Source organism: Macaca nemestrina, chromosome 6 (assembly GCF_043159975.1).
Source record: "Macaca nemestrina isolate mMacNem1 chromosome 6, mMacNem.hap1, whole genome shotgun sequence".
In the NCBI taxonomy this organism is placed as follows: Eukaryota; Metazoa; Chordata; class Mammalia; order Primates; family Cercopithecidae; genus Macaca; species Macaca nemestrina.
This window is the reverse complement of record NC_092130.1, coordinates 41,382,868-41,409,940: the sequence shown is the minus strand read 5'-3', so window position 1 is coordinate 41,409,940 and position 27,073 is coordinate 41,382,868. Positions and strand designations below refer to the sequence as shown.

The window sequence follows — 27,073 nt, the reverse complement described above, 5'->3', positions numbered from 1 at the left end:
ATGGGGGATGGAAAATCAGGATCCACGCTTGGTCTCTGTTGGTAATACACCAGCAGGGGAAGCAGAGAGTATCCACTGGGCAGAGGGTGAAAAGTCAAGCTCTGCTCAACTCCCACTGACACCATCTTGATGGAGGAAGCAGAACACTGCCTTCTACCACTGTTTTACTGTCAGGAACAGATACGAGTTCAGGCTCTCCACTTGGCCCCGGGCAATCCTGGTGGAGGAATCAGAGTACAGTTTGCTACTACCACCAAATAGGAGGCAGAAGTCCAGACTCCCCACCTCAGTGTCCACTGCACTGGCACTAAGTGGGGTGCGGAGATTTTCATGATCTTTGACAGGAGTAGGACAGGTATTGTAAATAAGGTTTCTGTTCTGTTAGGATGCCCTTTGCTCAATTCTTTGTCTAGAAATAGCAGGCTTTTCTTATAACTTTTTAAAATCTGCGCCAGTTGACATTTTCAGGATGTGGGATTTGCCAACACTCAGTCTAAAATATATAGAGGACAAAAAGAAAATCCAAGGAACTCACTGCCATGTCATTTCCCAAGCTCCAAGGTCCCTAGCCAGTCTGCTGCCTTCTGACTGTGTTTTAGAGTCTTCCTACATTTGCTTTTAGTATTATGTCCAGGGTTTTTAGTTACCCTTAGCTGGGGGAATAGGGAGAAATGAGTCTATTACATCTTGCCAAGAATCAAAAGCTTAAGAAGGCCATATCTTAAAATATAATAATTTGTAGAATACAGGTGAACAATAGCAGACATAATAAAACATAAAAGCATTAAGCAATTTGTATGGAAATAGAGGGATAAGTAGACGAGATTCAACCATAACAACCCAAATCTGCTGGGAGAGACAGCTTTTCCAAGAACCAAAGAACTCCGGGAAAGACTGATTCACTTAAACCTACTAAGCTACCAGTGGATACACTGTAATTGATGTTCTCCTCCCCAAAAACATCCAATTCCCAAAAACCCACTCATTTAATTAAGAGGATATGGCCGAATATCTGACAGTATTGTCTATATAAATCACAAAAGCACCATCCTGTACTTGTAAGACACCACATAGGCTAGGTTTAAAGATTAATAAACAAAAATAGGATGCTATCTGTAGCGAAGAGCTTGATATATGTAAGAAACTTCCCAACCAATTTCAAATCCATTTATTTGCCAATCCCGGCGCCAGCTCGAAGAGCACATTGGCAGTGAACTGAGTCAGTCCAGATAGGCTCCAAATGAAAGCAGAAGGACGCCAGGACTTAGCACCTCAATGATGGTGCTAACAACCTAAGTTCCACATAAGTAAGGAAAGAGTATGATAGCCAGACCTCAGAGGTGAGCAGCTGGTGCAAATGAGCAGGAGCTGGGGTCTTGCATTTGGGTGCTGATATTGGGATCCCCTTGAAGGGGAGAGGAGTATTTTTTCTTTTTTCTTTTTTTTTTTTTTTTTTTTTTTGGAGACGAAGTTTCTCTCTTGTCACCCAAGCTGGAGTGCAATGGCACAATCTGGGTTCACTGCAACCTCCACCTCCCGATTTCAAGTGATTCTCCCACCTCAGCCTCTGGAGTATCTGGGATTAGGATGCATGCCACCACGCCGGGCTAATTTTTGCATTTTCAGTAGAGACAGGGTTTCACCATGTTGGCCAGGCTGGTCTCAAACTCCTGACCTCAGATGATCCACCCGCCTTGCCCTCCCAAAGTGCTGCACCCGGCTGAGAGGAGTATTTTTAATTACAAAAATCAGCAACTAGAACTTTTAAGTAATCTTTAAATACTTAATTTAAAAATTAATTTTAATTTAAAATTTAAATTAATTTTATTTTAAAAATTAAAAGTAATTTTTAAATATTTTATAAATATTCATACTTTTCTACACTAATTGAATTACTGGGGTGGGGAGAAATGCCATCACCTGAGAAAAGAAAATCCAAACACACTCCCAGGGAAAGCAAAGAGAAGAGAACAAGGTTAAGTGGGTCCTCCATTCGCAGAGAAGACGCTGAATAGGAGGTTTTTAATGTTCCCATCGGTCCCACATGGAGCCGACAGTGAGTGGGAAGGAGCCAAAACCCTGGCCAGGCCCTGTTCTAGGCACCCAGGCACTCCTCTCCTGGCCTCACCTGTACCAGGCAGATGTGCTTCTCCTCAGCCCCTCGGCTAATACATCTGTGGTAGGATGCAATTGCGAGCATTGCCTTCCTTCACCCACTGCTGCTGCCACTGAGCCATGTGCCCTCCCACACCACATACACTCTCCATGTAGGAGAAGTGATTTTGGTAAGATGAGTAAAGACGTGGAGACTGGGCCTGCATTTCACACACTTAAACAGGTAAACACCAGCTTCCTATCCCCCAAAAGGTTCATTTTCCCAGAAATATTTAGTTCTAAAGGATCAAAACAACCTATGGCTTCTTCCAGTAATACACAAGCTGTCAAAAGCCTAATGCTGTCTCTCTAAGATATTACCTGGATTCAGGGGAAGGAGTGAAGAGGTAAATAAAGGCAAACAAGTGCCAACCACAGTGGTTCATGCCTGTAATCCTAGCACTTTGGGAGGCCAAGGTGGGCAGATCATTTGAGGTCAGGAGTTCGAGACCAACCTGGCCAACATGGTGAAACCCCCATCTCTACTAAAAACATAAAAATTAGCTCAGTGTAGTGGCAGGCACCTGTAATCCCAGTACTCAGGAGGCTGAGGCAGGAGAATCACTTGAACCCGGGAGGTAGACCTTGCAGTGAGCCAAGATCGTACCACCACACAAACAACAAGGCCAACTGGGTCACACAGCAAAACTCTGTCTCAAAAAAAAAAAAAGGCAAATGGGGACTGTAAGGAGAAGAGGGAGGGAGAACGAGAACTTAGGTCTCTAAGGCAGCCATCAGAGAAGGTTCTTTCAAACACTGACAGGACTCAAACAGAAATACAGAGAAATGACTCCAAGAGCTCATGATCCATCTAAGAGTGAGATTTCTTCCTGGTATAGACCTGTAGCTGTGTGCCCTCCCACGCATTAGGGGCATGGCCAGGGGCTGTAATTCTTCACCTTTTCCTCCTCTCATTCCCTTAGCTTGTAGAGAAATTTAGAGCTGGAGGAAACCTCAGTCATCCTCTTGTTCCAGCCCTATGTTTTAAATTTAAGGAACCTGAGGCCTAGAAGAAACACATTTGCTACATGTTCAAAGGACAAGGACAAGGATTCGGGCTTCTTGCTTCCCGGGCCAGCTCCTCTTTCTTTTGGAACAAGCCTGTGTCTAATTCAAGTGTAAGTGAGGCAGAGATCTGGGCCGTAAAGTCTACTCACTCCACTCATGCCCGTGATAATGGAGAGAATGGCCACCCCTGCTCGGTGCCTCAATTTCTCCAAGCATAGGGAGCTGTTTGAAGACAAGGGATGGCAAACAGAATTCTAACCTAAACCATGACAGAAATGCTCCCAGCACTTCTTTTTAATAGTTTAAAAGGGTTACTTATTTGTCATTAATGGTTCTTTAAATTATTTTACAATATTGTTATCCCATATTTATTGCAAGAGTTCCCATAAAAATGAGTCCATTCTCTGCAAAAACAACAAGGCCATGCTGCAGGCTTATACTCACAGGAAAAAATCATCACACACCTTGTCTTCCTTTGAACTCTCCATCTCTGCCCCCTCCTTGAATTTTGCCAGTGCGCTCTTGAGGTCCTGAGATGTGTAGGTGTTGGTGTTGATATCCAGCCTGTCCAAAGAAAACTGAGAGTAAAGAGGGAGGCATGGCTAGGCTTGGTGGCTCGCACTTGTAATCCCAGTACTCTGGGTGGCCAAGATGGAAGGATAGCAAGATCCCATCTCTACAAAAACTTTAAACATATTAGCTGGGATGTGATGGTACGTGCCTGTGGTCCTGGCTACGTGGGAAGCAGGAGGATCACTTGAGCCCAGGGGTTCAAGGCTGTGGTAAACTATGATTGTGTCACCATACTCCCACAGCTGGGCAACAGAGTCAGACCCTGTCTCTAAAAATAAATAAGAGGGGAGCATCATATTTCCCAAGACAGAAAATGTCCCTGGGTAAATGGCACCCTAAGGTAAGCAAAGCCAGGCCAGCTCTAACTCTGAGTGTACTATCATACCTTTGCCTTCAGTCAGCCAGAAGTCTAACAGAGTGACCTTACCTTGAAGCTAGAAGAGGAAAGACACAGCTGAAAATGGGATCATTCCATGAGAGAGGAAGAAATGGCATGGGGCAGACAGAAGCCAACCATGAACAGAGGCTCTCAGCCAGCTTCTCAAGGCAGAAATAAGCCTGGAATACCTGTGCAATGCTCCTCCCTCAGGCAGGACCTCTCAGAGGGAAGTGGACTCAGACACAGGGAGTAATGTGCACCCTTATTTATTAATATATTTTTCCATGAAAGGGGACAACAGGGCCCTGAGTCCCACAGTGTGTGCCTGATCTGATTAGACAAAGCAGCCTGTCTACAAAAACAAGTTGGATAGATTCACACTGTAAGACCAACCTCTGAGCACAGAGGAGAGGCAGGAGGTATGTCTCAACCTGACCAAGGAATGGATCTGAGATACTAAGGAGCAGAATCAAGGTCAGCCCCAAGGTCAGCAGAATCCACAGCCAGCCTCCAAGGGGAGGAGGGAAAGGAATCAACGTGGCTATAATCTCAGGAACCTGCCAAAGACCAGAATGGTCTCCTCACAAAATTCCCTGGAGCTGATCCAAGCCACAGCTACGTGTCTTAACCAGAGAGAAGACATCCATCATGTGGGAGCAAGGTTTTACCACTAGCATTCATTTTAGTTCAATGAACAGAGGTAAGCACAAGAATGATGTGGACGAAGGGAAGAGTGGAGTGTGGACTGTGCTTAACAAGACTGTCTGCCTGGCGTTGGGTTCAGGATTCCTATATCCTGGAATGCCCACAAGATTTCAGAGGTGAGGAGGAAGGGGCTACTGGTCTGCTCTACTCCAGGCAGGAAGAGCACGTCAGTCTCATAGTCTGAGATTCCAGCAGGCCTCAGTTCTCATGTACTAAGGGCTTTCATTCTTCCTAGAGACATTTTAGGGCTCTGAGAAAAACACTCACCTTCTCTAAACCTCAGTCCTCCTAAACTAATTAATAATAGCTAGTAACTCATTTATTGAGCATTTAGCCATGTGTTAGGCAGTTTGTTAATCCCTTTAAGTAATATTTCATTCAAATAGTTACCACAATCCTACAACGTAGGGAGAGAATCCTGAATCCTTCTCCCTACAGAGCATCATCCACTGCCAGTGCATGAGGATACCACTGCTCCGCCCCACATACCCAAGGGAGCTACATATTCAGGAACCATAGCTTGAACACATTATCTCCTCCCTCCTGTAAGACTCGGTCAGGACTAATCCCATTATGCCATGTATCTCTGCCGTGTATCTCATCAGTCTCACTCTCCTAAGCCATCTCTCATCACCCACTCTCAGTCCCAACTACATACATACAAGCACGCACATGTGCACTCAAGTTCACGCACACACACGAAACAGTCATCTGGTGGTCTCACTTCATTCTTCACTACGAAAAATAGACCAAAACTTCATTTTCCCATGATCAGTTCTACAAGCTAACCTGCACCTAAGTCTATGTTTTCTACTTTCCTTCCTACTATAATGGATGAGTGTCCCTGATCCTATTAAACTTAGTTCCAGATCGCACTTGCCTTTACAAAAGCTTTAACTCCCATAATTACACCTCTCCCTCCTGCCTGCATCGTCAATTTCTCCCTTCAGCTGGATTATTCCCATCAGCACACCAACTCTCCTTTTACCCCACAGTCTCTTCTGGTTATCCTGCCATTTCCCTGCTCTCATTCAGAGTAACGCTTTATGAACACATTGTTTTCACTCACTATCCCCACCTTTTTTACTCCTATTTATACTGCCATTTACTGTAATCTGGATTCTGTCCTCACAACTCCACTTACACTGCTAATCAAAATTAGCAATAACTGATGACCAATCCGATGGACCCTTCTTCACTCACTTCATGTTCCTCAACCACTAAGCTGCATTTGCACAGTTCACCCTCCCTTCTTAAAAAACTCTCAGTCAGGTGTGGTGGCTCATGCCTGTAATCCCAGCACTTTGGGAGGCCGAGGAGGGAGGATTGCTTGAGGCCAGGAGTTCAAGACCAGTCAGGGCAACATAGTAAGACTCTGTCTCTACAAAAAACTTGAAAATTAGCCAGGTATGGTGGTGTGTGCCTGTGGCCCCAGCTACTCAGAAGCCTGAGGTGGGAGGATTGCTTGAGCCCAGGTTGTAGTGATCCGGGATTACGCCACTGCACTCCAGCCTGGGCGACAAAGCGAAACCCTGTCGGAAAAAAAACAAAAAACAAACAAACAAAAAAAAACACTCGCCTTTCCTGGCTTGTTACCTCACTCTCATGGCTCTTTCACTTCCTCACTCCTTCTCCAACTCTTGCTGGTTCCTCATCTCCTACCTGAGCCACATAGCCCAGAATGCCTTGGAGTTCAGCCCTGTCAATCTTCTCCACCTCGACATCCTCCCCTAGTTACTTTAAAAACCTATCTGCTAGTGATCTCAACATTAACATCTCCAGCCCAACCTCTCCCCTGAGCACCAATAGAGTCTTGCACAACTACCTGATAGATCTGTATCTAAAATGTTTAACAAGTACTTCAAACTTATTGAATCTAAAACATGGCTCTTGATTCTTCTCCTTATAAGTCTGTCCGTCTCCCAACTTTTCTATTTCAATAAATAGTACCAACAACCACCCAGTTGCTCAAACTCCAAAATGAGGCTTTATCCTCAATCCGTGCCCCTCCCTGCATCTTCCTTCAACCTCTACGTTGAAATCATAAGCAAGTCCTCTTGAGTCTACCTCCAAATTAAATCTCCAAATTCATTCAGTCTCTGTTATGATACCCTAGACTCTGTCTACAAAAAACTTGAAAACTGGCCAGGCATGGTGGTGTGTGCCTGTGGCCTTAGCTACTCAGAAGCCTGAGGTGGGAGGATTGCTTGAGCCCATTATGTCTTACCTGATCTACTGAAATGACATCCTAATTCTGTCTTCTTTTGTCCACTGTCAATCTCATCTCCAGACACACAGCAACTAAATCACCCTCCTACCTAAAATCTTCCAATGGCAGCTGGGCATGGTGGCTCACACCAGTAATCCCGGCACTTTGGGAGGCCGAGGTGGACAGATCACGAGGTCAGAAGTTCAAGACCAGCCTGGCCAACATGGTGAAACCCCGTCTCTACTAAAAATACAAAAATTAGCCAGGTGTGGTGGTGGGCATCTGTAATACCAGCTACTTGGGAGGCTGAGGCAGGAGAATTGCTTGAACCCGGGAGGCAGAGGTTGCAGTGAGCTGAAATGGTGCCACTGCACTCCAGCCTGGGTAGCAGAGCACGACACCATCTTAGGGGGGAAAAAAATCTTCCAATGGTTTTCCATTACAATTAAATGTGAATGAAGAACATACAACATGTTCCTCAAAAGCTACATATTCTGGCCCCCACATACCTCTCCAATCTCATCTCCTATCGGTTTCCTTCCTTCTCTCTTCTCCTCTAGTCACCTTGATTGTTTTCTTGCTTCTCCTACTTGACAAAGCCTTTTCCTTGATAAAGCCTGGGACTTCCTGTTGTTTCATCTGTCTGAAATGTCCTAACTCCTAAACCTATAAACCTAACCCTTTGCATAAAGAGTTAATTATTCTTTTTGTCCATATCATCCTTGTTCTTGCCTCTGTTCCCTGAACTGAAATAAGTGCTAGTGATAAAACCTTGCTCCCCAACGGATGTCTTCTCTCTAGTCAAGATGCATGGCTGTGACTTGGATCAGCTCCAGGGATCTCAGTGAGGTTACCAATCTAGTCTTTGAAAGGTTCCTGAGATCAGCCACATTGGTTCCTTTCCTTCCTCCCTTTGGGGCCAGTTAATTAATCCATGATTAATTCCCAGTACTTACATGTTTTAGAACAGGGTCAGCAAACTATCAGTAATGACCAGATAATATCTTACTTATGTGCTTATGTACCTGGTTTTCTGTTCGCCAGCCTTGTGGAGGTTGTTTTGTTTACTGCTGTATCCCAATGCCTGGCACATGGGCACTCAATAGGTTTTCGTGAAATAAATCAATGGAGGAAGTAAATGGCCCTGTCCTTAGCCCAACCTCTTAACCACTATACCATACTGGACCTTGGTAAATGTTCAACCCAAGATGGCACAACTTGAATGTGGTTTTACCCTCAGTCCTCCAAACCCAGGAGGAACAGTCAAAGAAGCTGGTTACTCCAGGGCAAAAAGAGAGATGTACTATGGAGATGTTGACAGGGATATGGACTAAAACCAGTAGAGATGGCAAAGCCTAAAGCATAAATAGCAAATGAAAACCTGTTGCTAAGAGCCAACTATGTGCAATGAAATAAGGCAGTACTAAAGGAACTCTCTGAGACAAGCCAGAGTCAGGGTCTTCTGTCCCAGACTGTAGAGCCAGCAAGCATTGCAGCTCTAGGTAGCAATGTGGCCAGCCACACAACATAGTAGAGAGACTGCCATGAATTTTGGATTAATGGACTGTCCCCATCTCAGCCTCCTGAGTAGCTGGGACTACAGGCATAATACACACCACACACTCACATACCCACACACCCAGCTAATTTTTGTTTTTGGTGGGTTTTTTTTGTTTGTTTGTTTGTTTTGAGACAGGGTCTGTCTCTGCTACCCAGGCTGGAGTGCAGTGGTACGATCTTGACTCACTGCAACCTCTGCCTCACAGGCTAAAGTGATCCTCCCAACTCAGCCCTGCGAGTAGCTGGGACTACAAGTGTGTGCCACCACCTCCGGCTAATTTTTATATGTTTTGCAGAGACACACATCCTGTTACCCAGGCTGGTCTTCAAATCCTAGGCTCCAATGATCCACAGCCTCCCAAACTGTTGGTATTACAGGTATGAACCACTGCGCCCAACCCCTAACTCAATATTCATAAGCTAAGAAAAGAATAGATTATTTTCTTCAGAAAATAAGACTTGGATTACATGTGAAAAAAGACTTCCTAAAAGTACTTTGAGACACTGAAATATGTGTGTATTGTGCACGAAAGAAGTTTGGCAGGGGCCATGATAATGACAGCTGATTATTTCTTACATGGTTGTGAGAAAGGAGTAATTTTCTGACCTGGGTCACTCCAAGTATAGGCCTATCTGGAGGGATGAGGGAAGATGAAAGATCCTTCCCAATTTGGCGTGACTGTAAGGAGAACAAATGCCTCTATCTCAATATGAAGTAGAATTTTCCAACAGTGAAAACTGTCTAAATCTGAACAGGCTGTTTTGTGGGGTGAGTGCCACCTGACAAAAGTACATATGAACCAGCTGAGTGACTTTCTGACAGGCATGTCAACGAAAAGACTAAGGTAAGAAGTGGGTCTCTAGGACCTCCTTCTAATTACATCTAACTGCAAAATAATGGGTTTTTGTTTTAGTTTTTTTGAGACAGAGTCTTGCTCTGTCGCCCAGGCTGGAGTGCTATGGCGCAATCTTGGCTTATTGCAACTTTCGCCTCCCAGGTTCAAGTGATTCTTCTGCCTCAGCCTTCTGAGTAGCTGGGATTGCAGGCACCTGCCACCATACCCAGCTAATTTTTGTATTTTTAGTAAAGACAGGGTTTTACCATGTTGGCCAGGCTGGTCTTGAACTCCTGACCTCAGGTGATCCACCCGCCTTGGCCTCCCAAAGTGCTGGGATTACAGGTGTGAGCCACCACGTCCCACCTGCAAAATACAGTTTAAATTATAAAATCTAGGCGGGGCACAGTGGTCCACATCTGTTATCCAAGCACTTTGGGAGGCCAGGGCAGGAGGATCACTTGAGTCCAGGAGTTTAAGACCAGCCTGAGCAATAAAGTGAGACCCTGTCTCTACAAAAAAAAATTTTTTTTTAAATAGCCAGGCATAGTGGCACACACCTGCAGCCCCAGCCTACTCAGGAGGTTGGGGCAATGAAATTGCTTGAGCCCCGGAGTTCGAGGTTACAGTGAACTATGATCACACCACTTTACTCCAGCCTGGGCAACAGAGCAAGACCCTATCTCTAAAAAAAAAAAAATCATCATCATCATCATCATCACCATCATCATCCAAGGACTGAGTAACACTAACCACACTCAATCCGTAACTAATAATTCCCAATTCTTACATGTTTTAGCACAGGGTCAGCAAACTATCTGTAATGACCGGATACTATTTTAGGCTCTGTGATCCATATGGTGTCTGTCCCAATTAATCAACCCTGTCATTGGAGCAAGAAAGCAGCCACAGACAATATGTAAACAAATGAGCATGGCTGTGTCCCATTAAAACTTTATTTATGGACACTGAAATCTGAATTTCATACATTTTCATGAGTCATGAAATATTACCTTTTGATTTTTTTCCAACCTTTAAGAAATGTAAAAACCAATTTCATTTGCAGACTGAACCAAAGGAGGGAGCAGTCCCAGTAAGGCCCACAGGCCATAATTTGCTGGTCCCTGTGTTAGAAATTTCATGGCTGGTATTTCTACTGAGCTTTCAAAATGCACAATTCCAGCAACCCCTGCAACTCCATGCCTCAACCTCCCTCCCCTTCATTCAGGAAATATCGAGCAAAAGAAAGGATGCTAATTTAAGGCAACAAAAAGAAAAATGGCAACACTGCATTCTCTAAAATTGGATAATCTAACCCGGTTATTGAGGAATAAGGCAATCTCTAGCCAGTGGAGAATGGCAGTAGCTTCTACTTTTATACTACAAGAAAGCCTGTTTTAATACTAACGAGAGGAAAAGTTAGTCTGAATTAAAGACTTTAAAATGCAATTTTATTGTTCACCAAGGAAGTATTACTGCAAAGCAGAAGGCCTAACAGGCCTGTTTTAATGAATAGATGACTCATCTGTAATCAGCGCATTAATTGTTGGGATTCAAATGGGTGCTCTTAAAGTACTGGGAAAAATAGCTTCATTTTTAAAGCAGGTTAAGCATTCCCCCTACAGCCTTTTTTAAAGTATCAATTTGCTTTGCAAACTATCTCTTTCCAAAGACTGTAGAAGTAAACCTTCATAAAACCCTGAGAGATTTATCACAAATTCTATGCTATTAAATTTCAAATTTAAAAAAGCCACATGAATTTGGGCAACGTTTTAAGTATTACAATACAAAATCAATGTCATCACTTAGCCTCCCAGTCCCTAAGGTTGACACTGTACCTTTTGCCTTTCAAATTATTTCGGAACTTGTCCTCAGATTGGAGTTTTGCCTCTCTTTCCCCAGTCTGAAGATTCAGCCGTACGTGGGATCCTGCAGGAACAGCCTGCCCTAAAAGCCAAGAAGAGAAAACGCTCATGAGGTGCAAGGTCCTTGGAAAGTCGCCAGGATGACCAACAAGCAACAGGACTTACTAGTTCATGAAGACACAACTCAGCTGTGTTCAGTTACCTCCTCAATCCACCCATCTCTCTCCTGTGAACACACACACCACTCGCACATACTCACTTAGCTAATCTATAAAGGAAATCTGTAAGGGAATGGGGTAAGATGGGCAAGAAGATTCATACTTGAATCTAGAGACCAACGTCCCCCAATTAGAACCTACATATTTAAACTATTCTATGTTTTCTTGAGCTAATAAAAGCTTTGTGTTATGTGCAGCAGGTAAGTGGTAGATACCTACTCATTCCTCAGGACATGCTACATTACTGTCTCTTCCATGACACTCTTCCTGCCCCTCCCCTGACAGTCAGTCCCACAGAACCCCAGACAGCCTGCCATCCCAGCAAGCTTACACCTCACCACCTGCATCTGTTTAATTAGGCTCCTTCGATGAGGCTCTCTCCTTCCTAAGCAAAGGGACTGTATTTCCTCCTTTTTGATTTCCCAGCCCTTAGGCCAGGGCTTAGCACATAAAATGTGTGGCACTTAATGTTATGAAAAGGAAGAAGGAAGAGACTGGAAGGCAAGAGGACAGAGCAAGCCAAGGAGGCAGGGAGTGGAGCCAAGAGAAACTGAAAACCTACACCCACCTATCTATCTATGGAGTTGATCCATAGCTAGGAAAAACAAGTGTTGTGAATCGATGGGCTATTCCTATGCACTGCACAAAACTACTCAAGTATAGTTAAAAAGCAACTGTGCAGTAGCACATACTACAAATGGAATGCTACACCCATTCATTCATTCATGAAACTGCTGTAGGGATGGAGAATTTCAGGGAAAAGGCTTTTCAGGAGATGGAAGATTTGAAGCAAAGATGGTGCTTCTGACACCTGGACTTTGACTCTGCTTTCTCCTGCCAGAGGATAGCACTGCCTTGCTGGTGTTAAGTTTGATTTAAGAAACCAAATCAATGACTTTCAGAAAAAGTTCCTCCCAAGGAAGCACACAGCACAAGTTCTCTCAAATAATCAGGTAAACTCAAGAATAGAAGGATAATGATATAGGCAAGTAGTCAACAGTTTTCTCAATTCTGGGAGGCCCAGAGAAAACTCTGAGTTCCACCAGTCACTCTATTCCCAATCAAGAAGACAGGGATATTGCACACCATGCTGTTTCTGCTCCTGCCACCCCACTTCAGTAGGGAGTTTCTGTATGTTTTACTTTAAAAAAATGGGAAACTACATACAGTATATAGAAGTATGTGCATAATGATTTCCCTCTAACCCCAACCATTATTTTCAAGGATAAAAAACATGTTCAGGCCAGGCATGGTGGCTCACACTTTGGGAGGCCAAAGCAGGTGGATCACCTGAGGTCAGGAGTTCAAGACCAGCCTTGGCAAATGGTGAAACCCCATCTCTACTAAAAATACAAAAATTAGCCAAATGTGGTGGCAGGAACCTGTAATCTTAGCTACTTGGGAGGCTGAGGCAGGAGAACTGCTTGAACCTGAATGGCGGAGGTTGCAATGAGCCAAGATCACGCCATTGCACTCTAGCCTGGGCAATAGTGTGAGACTCTGTCTCAAAAAAAAAAAATGTTCAGAGTGCAGTGGAAAAATCCTTCTCTGGGGTGGCCCTCCTGATAAAGTTAGGAGTCAAATGAAGCAAAAAGTGAGTCCCAGACTAGGAATAAAGGGAATACCATAGCAAGGAAGCCCCACGTGCAAATGCACTGAGACAGAACCCAAAAGGCCACAGAAGCTGAGGAGAGACTAGGCCACAGAACTAACTGGAAGGACTGTGGGGGTTGCTGGCTTGGTACCACCAGAAAGCCTGGGTTCATCTTCCTAGGATAGGAAAACATTCATCAAACAGCTGCAGAAGATGGTTCTGGGAGGAGATGAGGCTGAATACTGGCAAGAATAACAAAACTGGCAACTTCTATCCTATTCCTATGATCATAGGGCAAGAGGTAATTTCTTTAGTACTAATCCAATCTCTGAATGTTTGAAGGGGAGAAGCTGCCTCACCTGGAGAGATCCCAAACTGACAAGACAATAGTCCCTTCCTGGATGTATGCTAAACACATCATCCCTGCCATCCCCCTTTACTCTACCACATTGATACCCAATCTACCTCCCAAACTGGTTGATTTTTCCTGCTATGTGTGTCTTGAATGCATACTCTTCTTTCCATCTTCCCCCACTGCTTTTGTCTGAACCATCGCCATCTCTCATCTAGACCCTATCATAGCTTTCTAACTGTTCTCCCTGATTCACCTCCCAATCAAACTGTTCTTTACAGTGACTGATTTTTCTTTTCCAAAATACCAAACCTATGTCATTCTCCTGCTTCAAACCGTTTCATGGCCTCCTACTGTTCTGAAAATAAAGATGAAAATCCTCACCCTAGTCAATGAGGCCCTGCAGTATCTAGCCCTGGCCTGCCTCTCCAGCCTTGTCCACTCCTCATTCCTATGCTCTAGGCACATTGGTCTTTTTCCATCCTTCTGAAAGAACCATGCTACCTCCTACCAGGGGGCCATTCCATGTGCTGTTCCTTTTGCCCAGAATCCTCTTCCCACACTCAGCCTCCATCTCCTCATCCTTCCAATCCCAGCTAAAGTCACTTCTTCTGAAAGACATCCTCTATTTTCTCACACTAGATTTACCTGCCTCCAAAAGATTTCACAGCACCATGAATCCTTTATAGCACTTATCACCATCAGTAATTACACATTAGTTTTTTTACTTATCTGGTGAATGTAAGTGCTCACCATTTTATCCTCAGGGTCTATCACATGACCTAGCATATAATGAACTCTCAATAATCATTTGTTGGTCAGGTGAGGAGGCCCTTGCCTATAGTCCCAGCATTTTGGGAGGCTGAGGTGAGGGAATCACCTGAGCCCAGGAGTTAGAGACCAGCCTGGGCAACACAATGAGATCCCATCTCTAGAAAAAAATTTAAAATTAGCTGAGTATGGTGGCTCACACCTGTAATTCCAGCACTTTGGGAGACCAAGGCAGGTGGATCACTTGAGGCCAGGGGTTGGGCAACACAGTGAGACCCCATCTGTACAAAAAAAATAAAATAAAAAAATTAGCCAGGCACGATGGCATACTCCTATAGTCCTAGCCACTTGGAGTCTGAGGTGGGAAGATCACCTGAGCTCAGGAGTTCAAGGCAGCAATGGGCTATGATCACGCCACTGCACTCTAGCCTGGGCAACAGAATGAGAACTTGTCTCTAAATTAAAAAAATAATAATCATTTGTTGAGTGAAAATGTTTAAATGAAAGAGGGAATTCCTAGCTGACCTAGAGTTATACGGAAAGGCCAAGAAGGATTTTTACTAGGGCAGGTAGAGTTATAATAGTAATTAGTCATGTTAATAGTTATTTTTAGTAATAACGGTACTAATACTAGTAATATAATAAAAATCGTATTTTAAATTTTCAAACTTTTGATCAAAGGTAGAAGTGGAAAAGAAAAAAGCATGTGAGTTTATAAGCTTCAGACATAATAGGTTATAATGTGCTAAGCTCGCCGAAAAAGAGGCTAGGATCTTATGTGAATCAAGTTATTTTGAGGAAAATTCCAAAATTACTCCCTTCACATAAGCCACCACAGGGGGCAAGAGCAACCACAATAGCATTAACTCAAAATACAGGTTGTGCTCATTTATAATATACTAAACACATCATGGCAGCAGCAGTGGCAAAAGCAACAGGAAATGCAGTATTTCAAATACTTCTCCACTGGGGAAATGTCCAAGTTAGAAAGATAGTATAATCTGACATGCATCCTTCAAGAGCCCCTGCAACAGAAGAAAATGTACGAGAACACAAGGGAAGGGCAAATCAGAGCAAAAAGAAAACAAGATACATACAGGTAACGAGTTAGGGGGATGGAGAGCAAGGGGACAGGCAGAAAATAATGTCTGGATCCAGGAAGGCAAACAGGTCTGCAAAGCCTACAGTGTCTGTTTTCCCACCTCTGGCTCCTTCAGAGCTGATCCCAAGGCTCAGTATCCTAGCCTAGAAAACCCTGTCCGTATCAAGCAAAAAGCCCTGTCCATATTGAGTAAGGCCACCTCACGCTTGAATTTTGACTCCCACTGGGACTGTCACTGACTTCAGTCACAGGCCAGGACCCAGATAACAACTCTTGTTTTCTTGGTTGGGGGGTAATCTATGGTAGACTGCAACATTGTCACCTGTTTTCTTCCTCCCTGCTTGTCACACTCTCTGCCATGTGACCTTACAGTTCCTCCCATTGCAGAGTGTACCTTCCCACACCTTGACTTTGGATTTTGCTTATCATACGCGTTGGCCAGTGGGATGCTGACAAATGGGCCACAAACAGATGTTTGAAATGTGCTTGCATGGTTGTATTGTATTCCGCAATCATCATGAGAAGAACATCACTGCTAGCCTTCTGGTCTAAGAAGGATGAGACACCCATGGAGAAGAACCAAGTCAGGGCTTCATGTGCACATGGTTTATTAAAGGATGCTCTCCAGTTGACAGGAAATGAGGAGGCAGGGAGGACTTTGTACCCCCACCTACGCCCTCCTGGCAGTCAGAGGCCACAGCTACCAGAGCAGGTGGAGGCAGAAGCTCTGGGCAAAGAAGCTTTGACTCCTCAGAGGGTCCAGGAACAGGTGGCAAGAGGGAGTCTTGAACCCCCACAGTAGCTGGGGAAGAAACACTCCCTATGGGAAAAGGAGATCCCAGGGAGTCTGGGCAGGGAACCAAAAGCATCTGCTTTAATGGCTTTCTTAGAGTGTGTCCTAGTCCGTTAGGGATCCTATAACAAAGTAACTTAGACTGGGTAATTTATAAACAATACAAATTTATTGCTCACAGTTCTGGAGACTGGGAAGTCCAAGATCACACCAGCAGTTTCAGTGTCTGGTGAGAGCCTGTTCCTCATAGAAGGTGCCTTCTAAGTGTTTTCACATGGTAGAAGGGGCCAGGAGGCATCCTCAAGCCTCTTCGCTAATCCTATTCATGGGGTGTGGAACTCTGATGACCTTATCACCTCCTTTTTTTAAGGCCCCACCTTCTAATACCATCATATTGGGTATCAGGGGACAACCCAAATGTCCATCATTTGATAAATGAATAAACAAAAGTAGTATATCCATATATTATTCACCATTAAAAGGAGCCATAAATACTGATACATCCTACAACATTGATGAACCTTGAAAATGTTGTGCTAAGTGAAAGCCAGAGACAAAAAAGCATGTATCATATGATTACTTTTACATGAAATGTGCAGAATAGACAAATTCATAGAAACAGTAGATCAATGGCTGTCAGGGGCTGCAGGAAGGAAGGAATGAGGATTGACCACTGTTGGTCTGGAGTTAGACAGTGGTAGTAATTGCACAACACTGTGGATATACTACAAAAAAAAAACCATCAAATTACAAAAAAAAAAAAAAAAAAATTCATAGGGGAAATACTTTCAGATTATACAAATCCATCCCTTTACTCTAAAAACCATTGCATGCCATTAGGGGAATCCATCTGCAACAATTACCACTGTGGTAATCATCTAATGGCAATTTGCTACTTCCCTCCTTCTTTACACATTTATTAATTGGGATTTATTTCACTGCAAGAAAAAATTGTAATGCCTCTATTTATATTAGTATGAACTCATGGATATTTTATTCTATGGGTCCAACACTATTATTACTTATCTTGTTGCTCAAATTGTTTCAGCCTTAGCAATCAGAAGTGCCTTTAGATTGGCTCTTATATTCCTTTGAAAAATCCTTCCTCCCCACAATCATTTTCTTTTTAAAAGTATTTGCTTACTTTCTGATTCCATAATATGTTCCAGGTTCATCTTGTATTTCCCTTTCCCCAGTCCTGGAATCAGCCACTTCTCAAGAGCCCTGGTTTTTTGTTTTCTCTTTCTTTCTTTTTTTTTTTTTTAATTGGAGAACAGTGTTTAGAAGCCAAGATCTGGATGCTAGGTGTGTTCATTACTACTAGGGTGTTGGTATTTCTAAGCCCTCTCAGTAGGCGGAGCTAGAAATATGTGTGTGTGTGTAACAAAATACCTTAGACTGGGTAATTTATAAACAATACAAATTATATACACACACACATATACATACATACATTTGTGTATATATACGGCGATAAGGTTTGGCTGTGTCTCCACCCAAATCTCATCTTGAATTGTAGCTCCCCTAATTCCCACATGTCGTGGGAGCCACCTGGTAGGAGGTAATTAAATCATGGGGGTGGGTCTTTCCTGTGCTGTTCTTGTGATGGTGAATAAAGCCTCATGAGATCTGATGGTTTTATAAAGGGCAGTTCCCCTGCACACACTCTCTTGCCTGCTGCCATGTAAAGACATGACTTTGCTACTCATTCACCTTCCACCATGATTGTAAGGCCTCACTGACCATGTGGAACTGTGAGTCCATTAAACCTCTTTCCTTTATAAATTACCCAGTCTCAGGTATGTCTTTATTAGCAGCATGGGAACTAATATATATAGTTTAGAATATTATATTACATATATTCTAACCACATATACAAATATGGTTCAGAATAACATTCAGGGCCTCCATGTAATCATCAGTCATTAATGTTTAAGGGACATTGAGTTCACTTTCTCTAATAATCTGTGCCAAAAGTAACAAAAGAGGACATTAACAGATGTACGCATATATATACATACAGACATCTATATACATGCACATACCTATATTTCTTGTGATGTTACTGTTGTGTGTATATCTCCACACATCTGTATTTCTATGTCTATTTATCTGTATTTTTTTTTTAAACTACAAGTTTATACTGATACTTCAGATTCCAATCTAATACATGGGCTCATTAGTCTTCTCACTTTACTTATTTATAATTTCTTTAACACTGAGAAACCTGCTCTTATTATCTACAATATATTTTTGTTCTAGTATACAAATAAACTAGTTTCAAAACTGTTAACCCATATCCCTGTGAGAAATACATTTACCAAACTAGATTACAGCATGTACATACTGTTCTGATTTTAGCTTTACAGTACCTGGTCAAAATACTGCTTCACAAAGTCACTTGGGTTAGTTCTTCTCTGTCCACTTCATTAAGGTTATGTTATTAATTAGTAATGCTCAGTTCATTTGTTAGTATTTGTATTCCATTTTATGGCTCCTGCCCCTCCATATTCTGGTTGGCTTAACTATTTATTTGGTTAGCCTATGAAGAGTATGTGAACTATTACTGTGGTTCTAAGAGTCAGAGCTATACAAAAAGAACAGTGTTCTGTTCTCTTACGTACTTTTTTTTTTTGGATAGTTACTGTTTTTTTAAGCCATCAGGCTTTGAGGTGTTTTGTTTATTGTGGCATTCATTCCAATGGTCCTGAAACAAGAAATTAAAAGTGCCCAATGTAAATAAGTTTTTTTCTGAAATTATATACTTTTTTTGTGTTAAAATGTCCTTTTAAAAAAATGAGATAATGATGGTAGATAGTGTGTTGTTTCCATGTTAAGGCCCTTAACTCAGCAAAATAAAAAGTTGGCCTTAGTCCTCCAAATTTTTTTTTAAGTTTTTCTGGTCCATAAAACACCACAGCCTAGAAACCACCTCTCCATTCTACCAATCTTCCCTAGGACATTTGAGAATTATTCCAATTGTACACTTTAAATAGGTGGATTGGATAGTATATAAATTATATCTCAACAAAGTGGTTGTAGAAATGTATTCCTCCACCATCTCTTTGTAAATCCTTGAACAGCAATTAGTCTAACAGACACAGTTCAATGTGACAGTAAATATTTCTAGGGGCCAGGAAAGAGAACTAAGGCTCAGGGCCTAGACACAGACCCAGGAGTGCAGTTCTCGGAATGTCAGGAAGAGGAAAATTAGCCTAGGAAGTCTAAGGCCATGAAGCACCAGGACAAGAGGAACCCTGGCAGAAGGACAGGCAAGAAATAGTGACCAGGAGGTAGGAGCCATGTCAAATGCCCACAGGAGGTAGGAGGCAAGAGAGTGAGGAGGTTCATCTGTAAGAAAACAAGAATGGTGAGGGCTGTGAAAAATGCCCCTTCTAAAAGTATTCCAGTTTAAATACAGAAAAAGCAAACAAAACATATGGCCAGTTTATAACTGCTGAAATGACAGTTTTACCTATTAACAAATTATACCTGGCTCTGTCTTTGCTCCAACTCATCCCAGTGCCCAGTGCTTAGCAACTTGTCCCTCCCGGACTCCCAGTGACAGGGCCTCCTCAGGTGGTGCCCACAGTGAGGCTGCTGTGGAGCTTAGCTGCCCTGCTTCAACCAGGACAGGCCAACTGGAATGAATGCATGGTGCTCTTGGGGCTGCCTTGGCATTAAGAGCTTTGGTAGTTATGGGACTTCAGGAGGGGTGAAAAGGACAGGATGTCCTCCATAGGCTCCTGCCTAGAAACTCCCCGCTCCAGGGACTTCCAGTCATACGTGGACACAATGGCAGAAAGCCAGAGGCTGCCCCGGCTGGCCGTGCCACAAGGCCTGGGACTCTGCTCCTCACTTGGCTATCTTTGTTGGCTGGGTGAATCTAGCCAAATTCCTTTATCTTTCTGAATCTTCATGCCCTTGTGTGTCAACTGTAAAGAATTTATCATGTCTGTTTTCCCTAATGTGCTGCACTGTTGTGAAGAACAAATGAAAAAAGAACTGTGTCAGTGCTCAGAAGAAATAAAAAGTACGCCAGAAAAAGCAGTCCCCAAAACAGCCCAAAAAGGTAAATGTCACCCCGGATGAAGCAAAGACAGCCTATTTGTCAAGTCCTATAGGTAGGTGTGAAGAGTAAAAACTCCCGGTTATGCTGAGTTTCTGAAGGGCAGGAATCAATTATTTGTGCCCACAGCTCAAGCTCAGCTCCAGGCACACAGTAGGCCTCCAGAAATGTCAGCTTGAATGCCAACTCCCTCTTCCCCAGACCAAAAGGAATACAAAAATACAGAACAGGAAGCAATGCCACTCACCTCACTGGGGCCTCCAAGCTCCTAACTAGGGCTGGTCAGAGCTGAGACTTTACAGGCCTAGTTGCCATGACTACCAAAACCCTCTCCTCCTGCTGCTTTATTCAAAACACCCAAACAAGTCCTGGCAAGATCCCTGCCTTATACAAATGAGCATCTATCCTGTCTCCAGGACTCGAACGGAACCAGTAACAAATAACATGCACAAACCTCTCTAGGGTGCTGATCCCTGAAACAACACTTAAAGTTACTGTGTTTTTAAGGGAACCAAAAATGGAGACCTTTTTTTTTTAAATAGCAAAATACATAATGAGCCATTCTGGATCATAATTATATTTATGTATTTTTTAGAAGGACTAAACAAAGACAAACTGAGAAAAATAGGAATATTCTCCAAACCTATTTTTACTCTGAATCATAGAGAATCTAAAATCTGGGCCAGGCCTTAGAAGAGTTCTCCAGCATGGCTTCCAGGCAAGGGCAGAAATCCCCAAGCTGCATGAAAGCCGCTCAGAACAAAAGACTCCAGTTTCCCCCAGGGAAAAGCTACCCTGACAGCTCCCACCATACCCCTCTACCACTACCCCACTACCCTCCAAAGTCTCATCCACAGCACCGTAACCCACATCTCCTTTCCAGTCCTCAAGGAGGACAAACTACAGCCGGTCACCAACCATTCTACACAGAATACACAAGAGTAATGCTTTCCACAGATGAGGACTATCAATGCTACTTAGATTTCTAGTGAGAGAGGTACCTTGAACCATCATCGGGACAAGGCTCAAAGTAACCACATCTAGGACATGGTGAGCCTCTTTCCATAACTGGCTAGTCCACAAGCATCTCCTGAGGACTGGGCAAGAGTCTGCTCTTTTCCAGGCATTCCTTCTGCCACGGCTTACCGTGTGCCCACAAAGGGCCACTGCTGTGTTGGGCACTGGGAAGTATACTACCGTGAACAAGACCAATGCCTGCCATTGAGAAGTATGAAGTAAATGGGGGGAGAAGCAGCAGCACTTAGATTTCCAAGTCCAGAGAACAGCTTTCAAGCAAGCAATGAGGAACTCCATATGAAGCACCTGGAGCTCAGCATATAAAACAGGCAGACAAGAAGCAGGGAGGCCACCTGGCAGGCTGTTATAATTGTCCTAATCAGACATAATAAAGCCTGAACCAGAGGACTGGGTAGGAAATGAAGATTGAGACAGCAGTAAAGGATAGTATTTTCATCAGAAAAACTAGGCATCTTGTCGTGGCCCTGCCAGCCCTCCTACTGAGAAAAGCATCAGACTTTTAAGCACGTGCAGTTACTCACTCCTTCCACCAGCCTCGGGGGCCTACCACAGCCCCCGAATTTAATACATCCAGGGATGGAATAAAGAAAACTAGGGGTGAAGGGGGCCACTTTCATGTGCAGACCCATCCTGGGTGTCTCACACCTGTTTCCTAGCCAGTTGATGCCTCCGCTCCCCTTTGATCTCCACCCTCAATGTGTCCCATGATCCTCTTGGACTTAGAGGAAGACCCAGTAAGTGAGACTAATAGGTATGGCCCAGTCCCTTAATCATAGTACCTGGGCTTTCACATCCATGTCGGGAATCTCATCTTCAATAACCCAGCTGACTGCTGTGGTCCACTAGCTCCTATCATTTCACTGTTTTTAAGACAAACTCCGCAAGTCCCACCTGCTTCCCTCACCCGTACAAAACCTTGGACACATTCAGACTTCATTCAGTTTTCAATTACATACACATGGAAGTATGTGTTGGGGGTGAGGAGATTGAGAAAGTACCTGAGAAAATTAGAAGAGAAAGGAAATCGCCAAGAAACCAAAGGTGAGGCAGGTGGGGGTACACCACAGCATGGCTATAGCTCTTTGGGCTCTCTAATCCCACTTAGAAATTACTGAGTCAAAAATACAGTTTTAAAAATTGTCACTATAATTGAAATTAACCCTGAGATACTGATAGTGAGCTTTACTTCATAATAACAAAAGAAACAAATTGGCAAATTGGAAGTGAAGGAGTTAAATGTGTCTGTTTCCCAGAGGCCTTAGCACCACTACTGCTCATTTTCTGGAGAAGACTCTTGAGGATTCCAGAGTGCCTGCATTTCCCACCCAGGCACAATTTCATTAGCAGCTCATTAGCAGGAGTGGTGCAACCATTTCTGACTCTTGTTTTTCATAATATTTATTGGTTAATTGACACTCTGAATACAGGTTGACTGAGACCCAAATGAAAGTGCTAAAACCCCTCATTAGTCAAATTTAAAACAGAGATTGTATTCTAAACATACCCTTTGTTCTCATTTATTTTCCTCAAACAGAAGTCATAATTTAATAAGAGGGTTAAAAAAGCAAAGTGCCAAGATACTGTGCTTCAATTTTTAATCCTTTTTTTCTCCTACCCTATCAGTCCCCAGGAATCCTGACATCATAATTGGCTCTTATTTGTTCTTGTTTACAGCATCTGTTACCTCCACAGACAAACATGGTTCTATGAATTATTTCAGACCAGTATCAGCTACTACTGACCTCTACAATTTCCCTAGTGGCCCTGCCACAAAAGCCCCTCAGTTTGGATACTCCCAGCAATGAAAAGGGAAAAAATCCACAGGGATGCCTGCAGCAAAATTCTTAGGGTAGAATTTCTCTCTAGACCAGCTCTAAAGGATGGGACTCCACATCTATTTCATTTATTGTTGGGGGGTGATGGGTGCAGGGATCAGGGAGGTGAAAAAGCCAATCAGAGTGGGAGAAGAGGCAGATGAAGCAACAGGTACAGTGTAGAGATGGCAGTCATAGAAACAACTGGTCTTAAGTCCTTGTCCATCTCCCATTGGGGGATCCCCGCCTCCTTAAATACAGGCAACTTTAACAAAACGAGGTTAGTCACCTGGGCCTCCTTTCACCTGTCAAAGTGTAAGATAATCCCAATTTTCTGCCTTTTAACTTAAAGTTTTGGATCACTGGTATCGAGAGACCTAGGAAGTAGTGTTGTGCTTTGCTTTCTTCACTTGTATTGTTGGTTTCACTGGAAGAAATTGCAGCCTTTAGCACTTGGATGACCTAGGCAATTGTTCAGCCTGGTGGTAGAGGGCAAAGACTCAGGAAGATCTGGTTCCAGGTCCAGTTCCACCACTTAATAGCTCCGAGACCTTGAGCAAATAACACCTATGACTCATCTGCAGAATGGGCATCAGAGTATCCACTTCACAGGGCTCACAGGGTTCACTGTGAGGAATAAGAGATCATGCATAGGAGATGCTCAGGGCTGACACCAGAGAGTTCTCAATAATGTCCTCTGCCTGGCTCTTGCCTCTCTGTGACTTGTTCAGTTTTCCCAGCTATGAGAAAGAGACCAGGGCCATGCCATGACAGATGCTCAAACTGAGTGTTAATCGGCTCTCAATACATACTTGATTGAGGTCTGCAGAGGAAAGAAGAGTACATGATTTTTTAGAATATTCATGTCAGGCTGCCTCATTAAGGCTGCAAAAAATTCAATAACAATGAGGGCTGCGGGGCATCCAAAGTGAGAGGGCAGCAAATAAGCTGTTTAAACTTAGCCTGTACCACATTGAAAACACTCACCATAGCTTTCCGTGGCTCAGCCAAAACCTGCAGGCCACCAAACCCACTTAAGATGGGTCATTCTCTGTTCCACTCCCCAAGACATCAGAATAGAAATCAGAGAGGCCATATCCAGCAGCAAAACTGAAGCAAATGTGGGGAGGATTTAAATGAGCACAACTGCCAGCTAGCAACAAGATAGAAGGGCTTCAGGTTTCCTGATAAACTCAGCTCAGTCACAAACTTAAGCCAGTTTTGCAACAATGCACCAAAGAGCTTATAAAAGCAGCTAACCTTCTCTGGCTTTCTGCTCCTCAGAGGGCTGTGCTGACAGGTGCCCACCCAAGCATGGGCAAGGAGGCCTGGATGTTCTGGGCCAATGCACACAAGGTTGGTCCTCCAGCAAACCTGCGGCTGTGCACACTTCCAACAAGCAGCCTGCCTCACACCTCCACCCCACCCTCACAACAGCTGATGCTGCCCCCAGCTGCACCCTCATATGCCCAATCCAGGGCAACTAATGGGAACTCTGCGCTGTCACTTGATGAGAAACCCTCTACCCACTATCCACTCCCAAGTCCTCTCCAAGTACCAAGTATTGGAACCTCTGGCCTTGGTGCTCCCTCCTATTCACAGGCAGATTCAGGCCCTACTGACTACTTGTGGTCTGGATCCCTTTTGACAGAAGTCGTTTCCAACAAGTCATCTCTCTGATATCCTCTTTCAAACCTCCATTTTAGATTTTAAAAAGAGAAGGCAAATCCCTCATAACTTCAGGACCTCAGCATTCTGTGCTAGAAAGAACTTCAGGAGATCATGAGACCCAGCCCCCACTGAAAAGATAAATGTTCCCTCCTTGTACCACTGCAGTTAAGTAGAGCATCCCCCAGGACAGTCTTGTTGGCACTCTCCTTCTTACAAACCTTCAGTGGCTCCCTGCTGCCCTCCGAAGTACCAATAATACTACCTCATGGTGTTCAAGGCCTGCCTAACCTACTGAAATCCTTGCTGATATTCTCTGCCTTATCGCCCCTCGTCCACAGGTACCCCATGCTCTGGCTAAACACCCCCTACGCTTTTCTTAGTCCTTAATGCCACCTCCTTCCTTGCTTTTTCCCTGTCAAATTTCAATGCTTTTTTTTTTTTTTTTTTTTTGAGATGGAGTCTCGCTCTGCCGCCCAGGCTAGAGTACAGTGGTGCAGTCACAGCTCGCTGCAGCCTTGACCTCCCAGGCTCAAGCGACAGTTCATTTTTAATAGGCTAGCTTGAGTAACAACTCCATACAGTTTTATACATTATCTTCCCATCCTTTCCATCTCTAGTGCCTTGCTTATTCTTCTCTAATGACACTTCCTCTATGCATTTTCTCTTAGTCATTTGGCTTCTTGTTAATCATTAAACAGACATTTACTGACCACCTACTATGTGCCAGGTTTTTGGAAAATTAAAAGTAAGACAAGGCCTCTCTACTCTTTTTACTTTATTTTTATTTATTATTTTTTTGAGACAGGGTCTCACTCTGTTGCCCAGGCTGGGGTACAGTGGAATGATCATGGTTCACTGCAGCCTTGACCTCCCAGGTCCGAGTGACCCTCCCACCTCGGCCTCTCTAGTACCTGGGACGACAGGCATGCACACCACACCCAGATAATTTTTGTATTTTTGTACAGACAGGGTTTCGCCATGTTGCCTCTCTGCTCTTGAAGAGATCACTGGCCTAGTGAGGGAAACAAATCCATAAAAATTATAATACTTGCCAAATTTTCCCCAATAGATTATATTATTCTTGAAGTCAGAACATCTTTATATTCCCTACGCTGGCTGAGCAGAGTGCTTGGTACATAGCGAATGTCCATTGTGTATATGTTCTAAAACAAAGACGAGTGAGCATTATGGAAAGAAAAACAATTTCCTCTTTCTGAAATGTGGGGCAGAAGGATGCATTGTTGCAAAGATAGCCTTTAATTTGGGATCAGGGGAAAATAAACTTCTTATTTTTAAATGTATTTTAATTCCACAGTATCACTCCTCAACCCACAAGGAAAATTAGAGAAAGATACAAAGACTGAGAATTGCAAAGACAGAAACAAGCAAGCAAGGCTGGAGTACAGTGGTGCTGTATGGGAGAGAATGGGAGAGAAGTGTTGTTTAGTTCTTTACTACTAAACCACACGCATCAGACTTCATCATGGGCTTCAGAGTATTATCACCTTTGGTAACAGGATTGATGAACTATTGGTCACAGCTCTACAACTGCTCTTTATCCTTAAACATTCAAGTATTTTGTAGTTCATCAAGCAGAAGGCGCTGGTGGTTAGGAAAGCAAGAATAAGAACAATATTACTGGAGACCAGCTGGTGAAGCCTCTGAGATTATATGTGAAAGTTTTAAGTATACAATTACATTTTTCTAAAAAGGTCCATAGGTCTCATTCGTTTCTTAGAGAAAACTGTAAATCACTCTCCAAACACATATACAAACACTCATACCTTGAAGAGCCTCTGGGCCAATAATGGCAAGGCCTTGCAGCAACTGGCATCCTAATAACTGTGGGTAAGGATAAATTAGTGCAATGCTTTTGGGCATCTGGCAACATCTATCAAAACTGTAACTGTTCATTCCATCTGACCCAGCAGATGCTATGTCTAGGAATTTATCTAATAGAAATGTTCACAGAAGTGCACAATGATATATGGATAAAATGTTCACTATAGCACTCCAATAATTGTAAACAATGAGAAATAATACAAATGTCCATCAGTAGGGGATCTGTTACACAATACAGCATATCCCTTCAATGGAATATATTAGTCTTCAATAAAAAAGAAGGAGCTTTGTATTGACATAAACAAGATCACTAAACTAAGCAAAAATACGTTGCACATATATGATTTCATCTTTCTTTTTAAAGAACATATGTTAATGTGGCAAAAGCAACATCATCTAATCTACCAAATCCTCACATTAAAAACAGACTCTGACTAGATAGCAAAACTAAACCCATGAGTAACATTTCTATCAAAACCAAGTGCAAAGGTATTGGGAAGCAACAAGTTGGCTGAGAGAC

The 27,073-nt window shown here is 43.3% G+C and overlaps 1 protein-coding gene across 10 annotated transcripts in view; it reads right to left on the bottom strand.

Moving 5' to 3' along the window:
* The window catches only part of LOC105467071 (SIL1 nucleotide exchange factor), a 253,389-nt gene that overhangs the window by 98,901 nt on the left and 127,415 nt on the right, over window positions 1-27,073 (bottom strand). For 9 of the 10 annotated variants that reach the window (XR_011624653.1, XM_071098353.1, XM_071098351.1 and 6 more), the window contains 2 exons: window positions 11,263-11,371; window positions 3,627-3,726 (listed from right to left, as the gene is read on the bottom strand). Coding sequence is in view for 9 of the 10 variants with exons in the window: in XM_071098353.1 (XP_070954454.1) it covers window positions 3,627-3,726; window positions 11,263-11,371 (209 nt within the window). In the remaining variant the exon portion in view is untranslated. Of the gene's footprint in view, window positions 1-3,626; window positions 3,727-11,262; window positions 11,372-14,426; window positions 14,521-27,073 lie in introns of those variants that run through there. The other variant, XM_071098358.1, reaches the window with a different exon arrangement.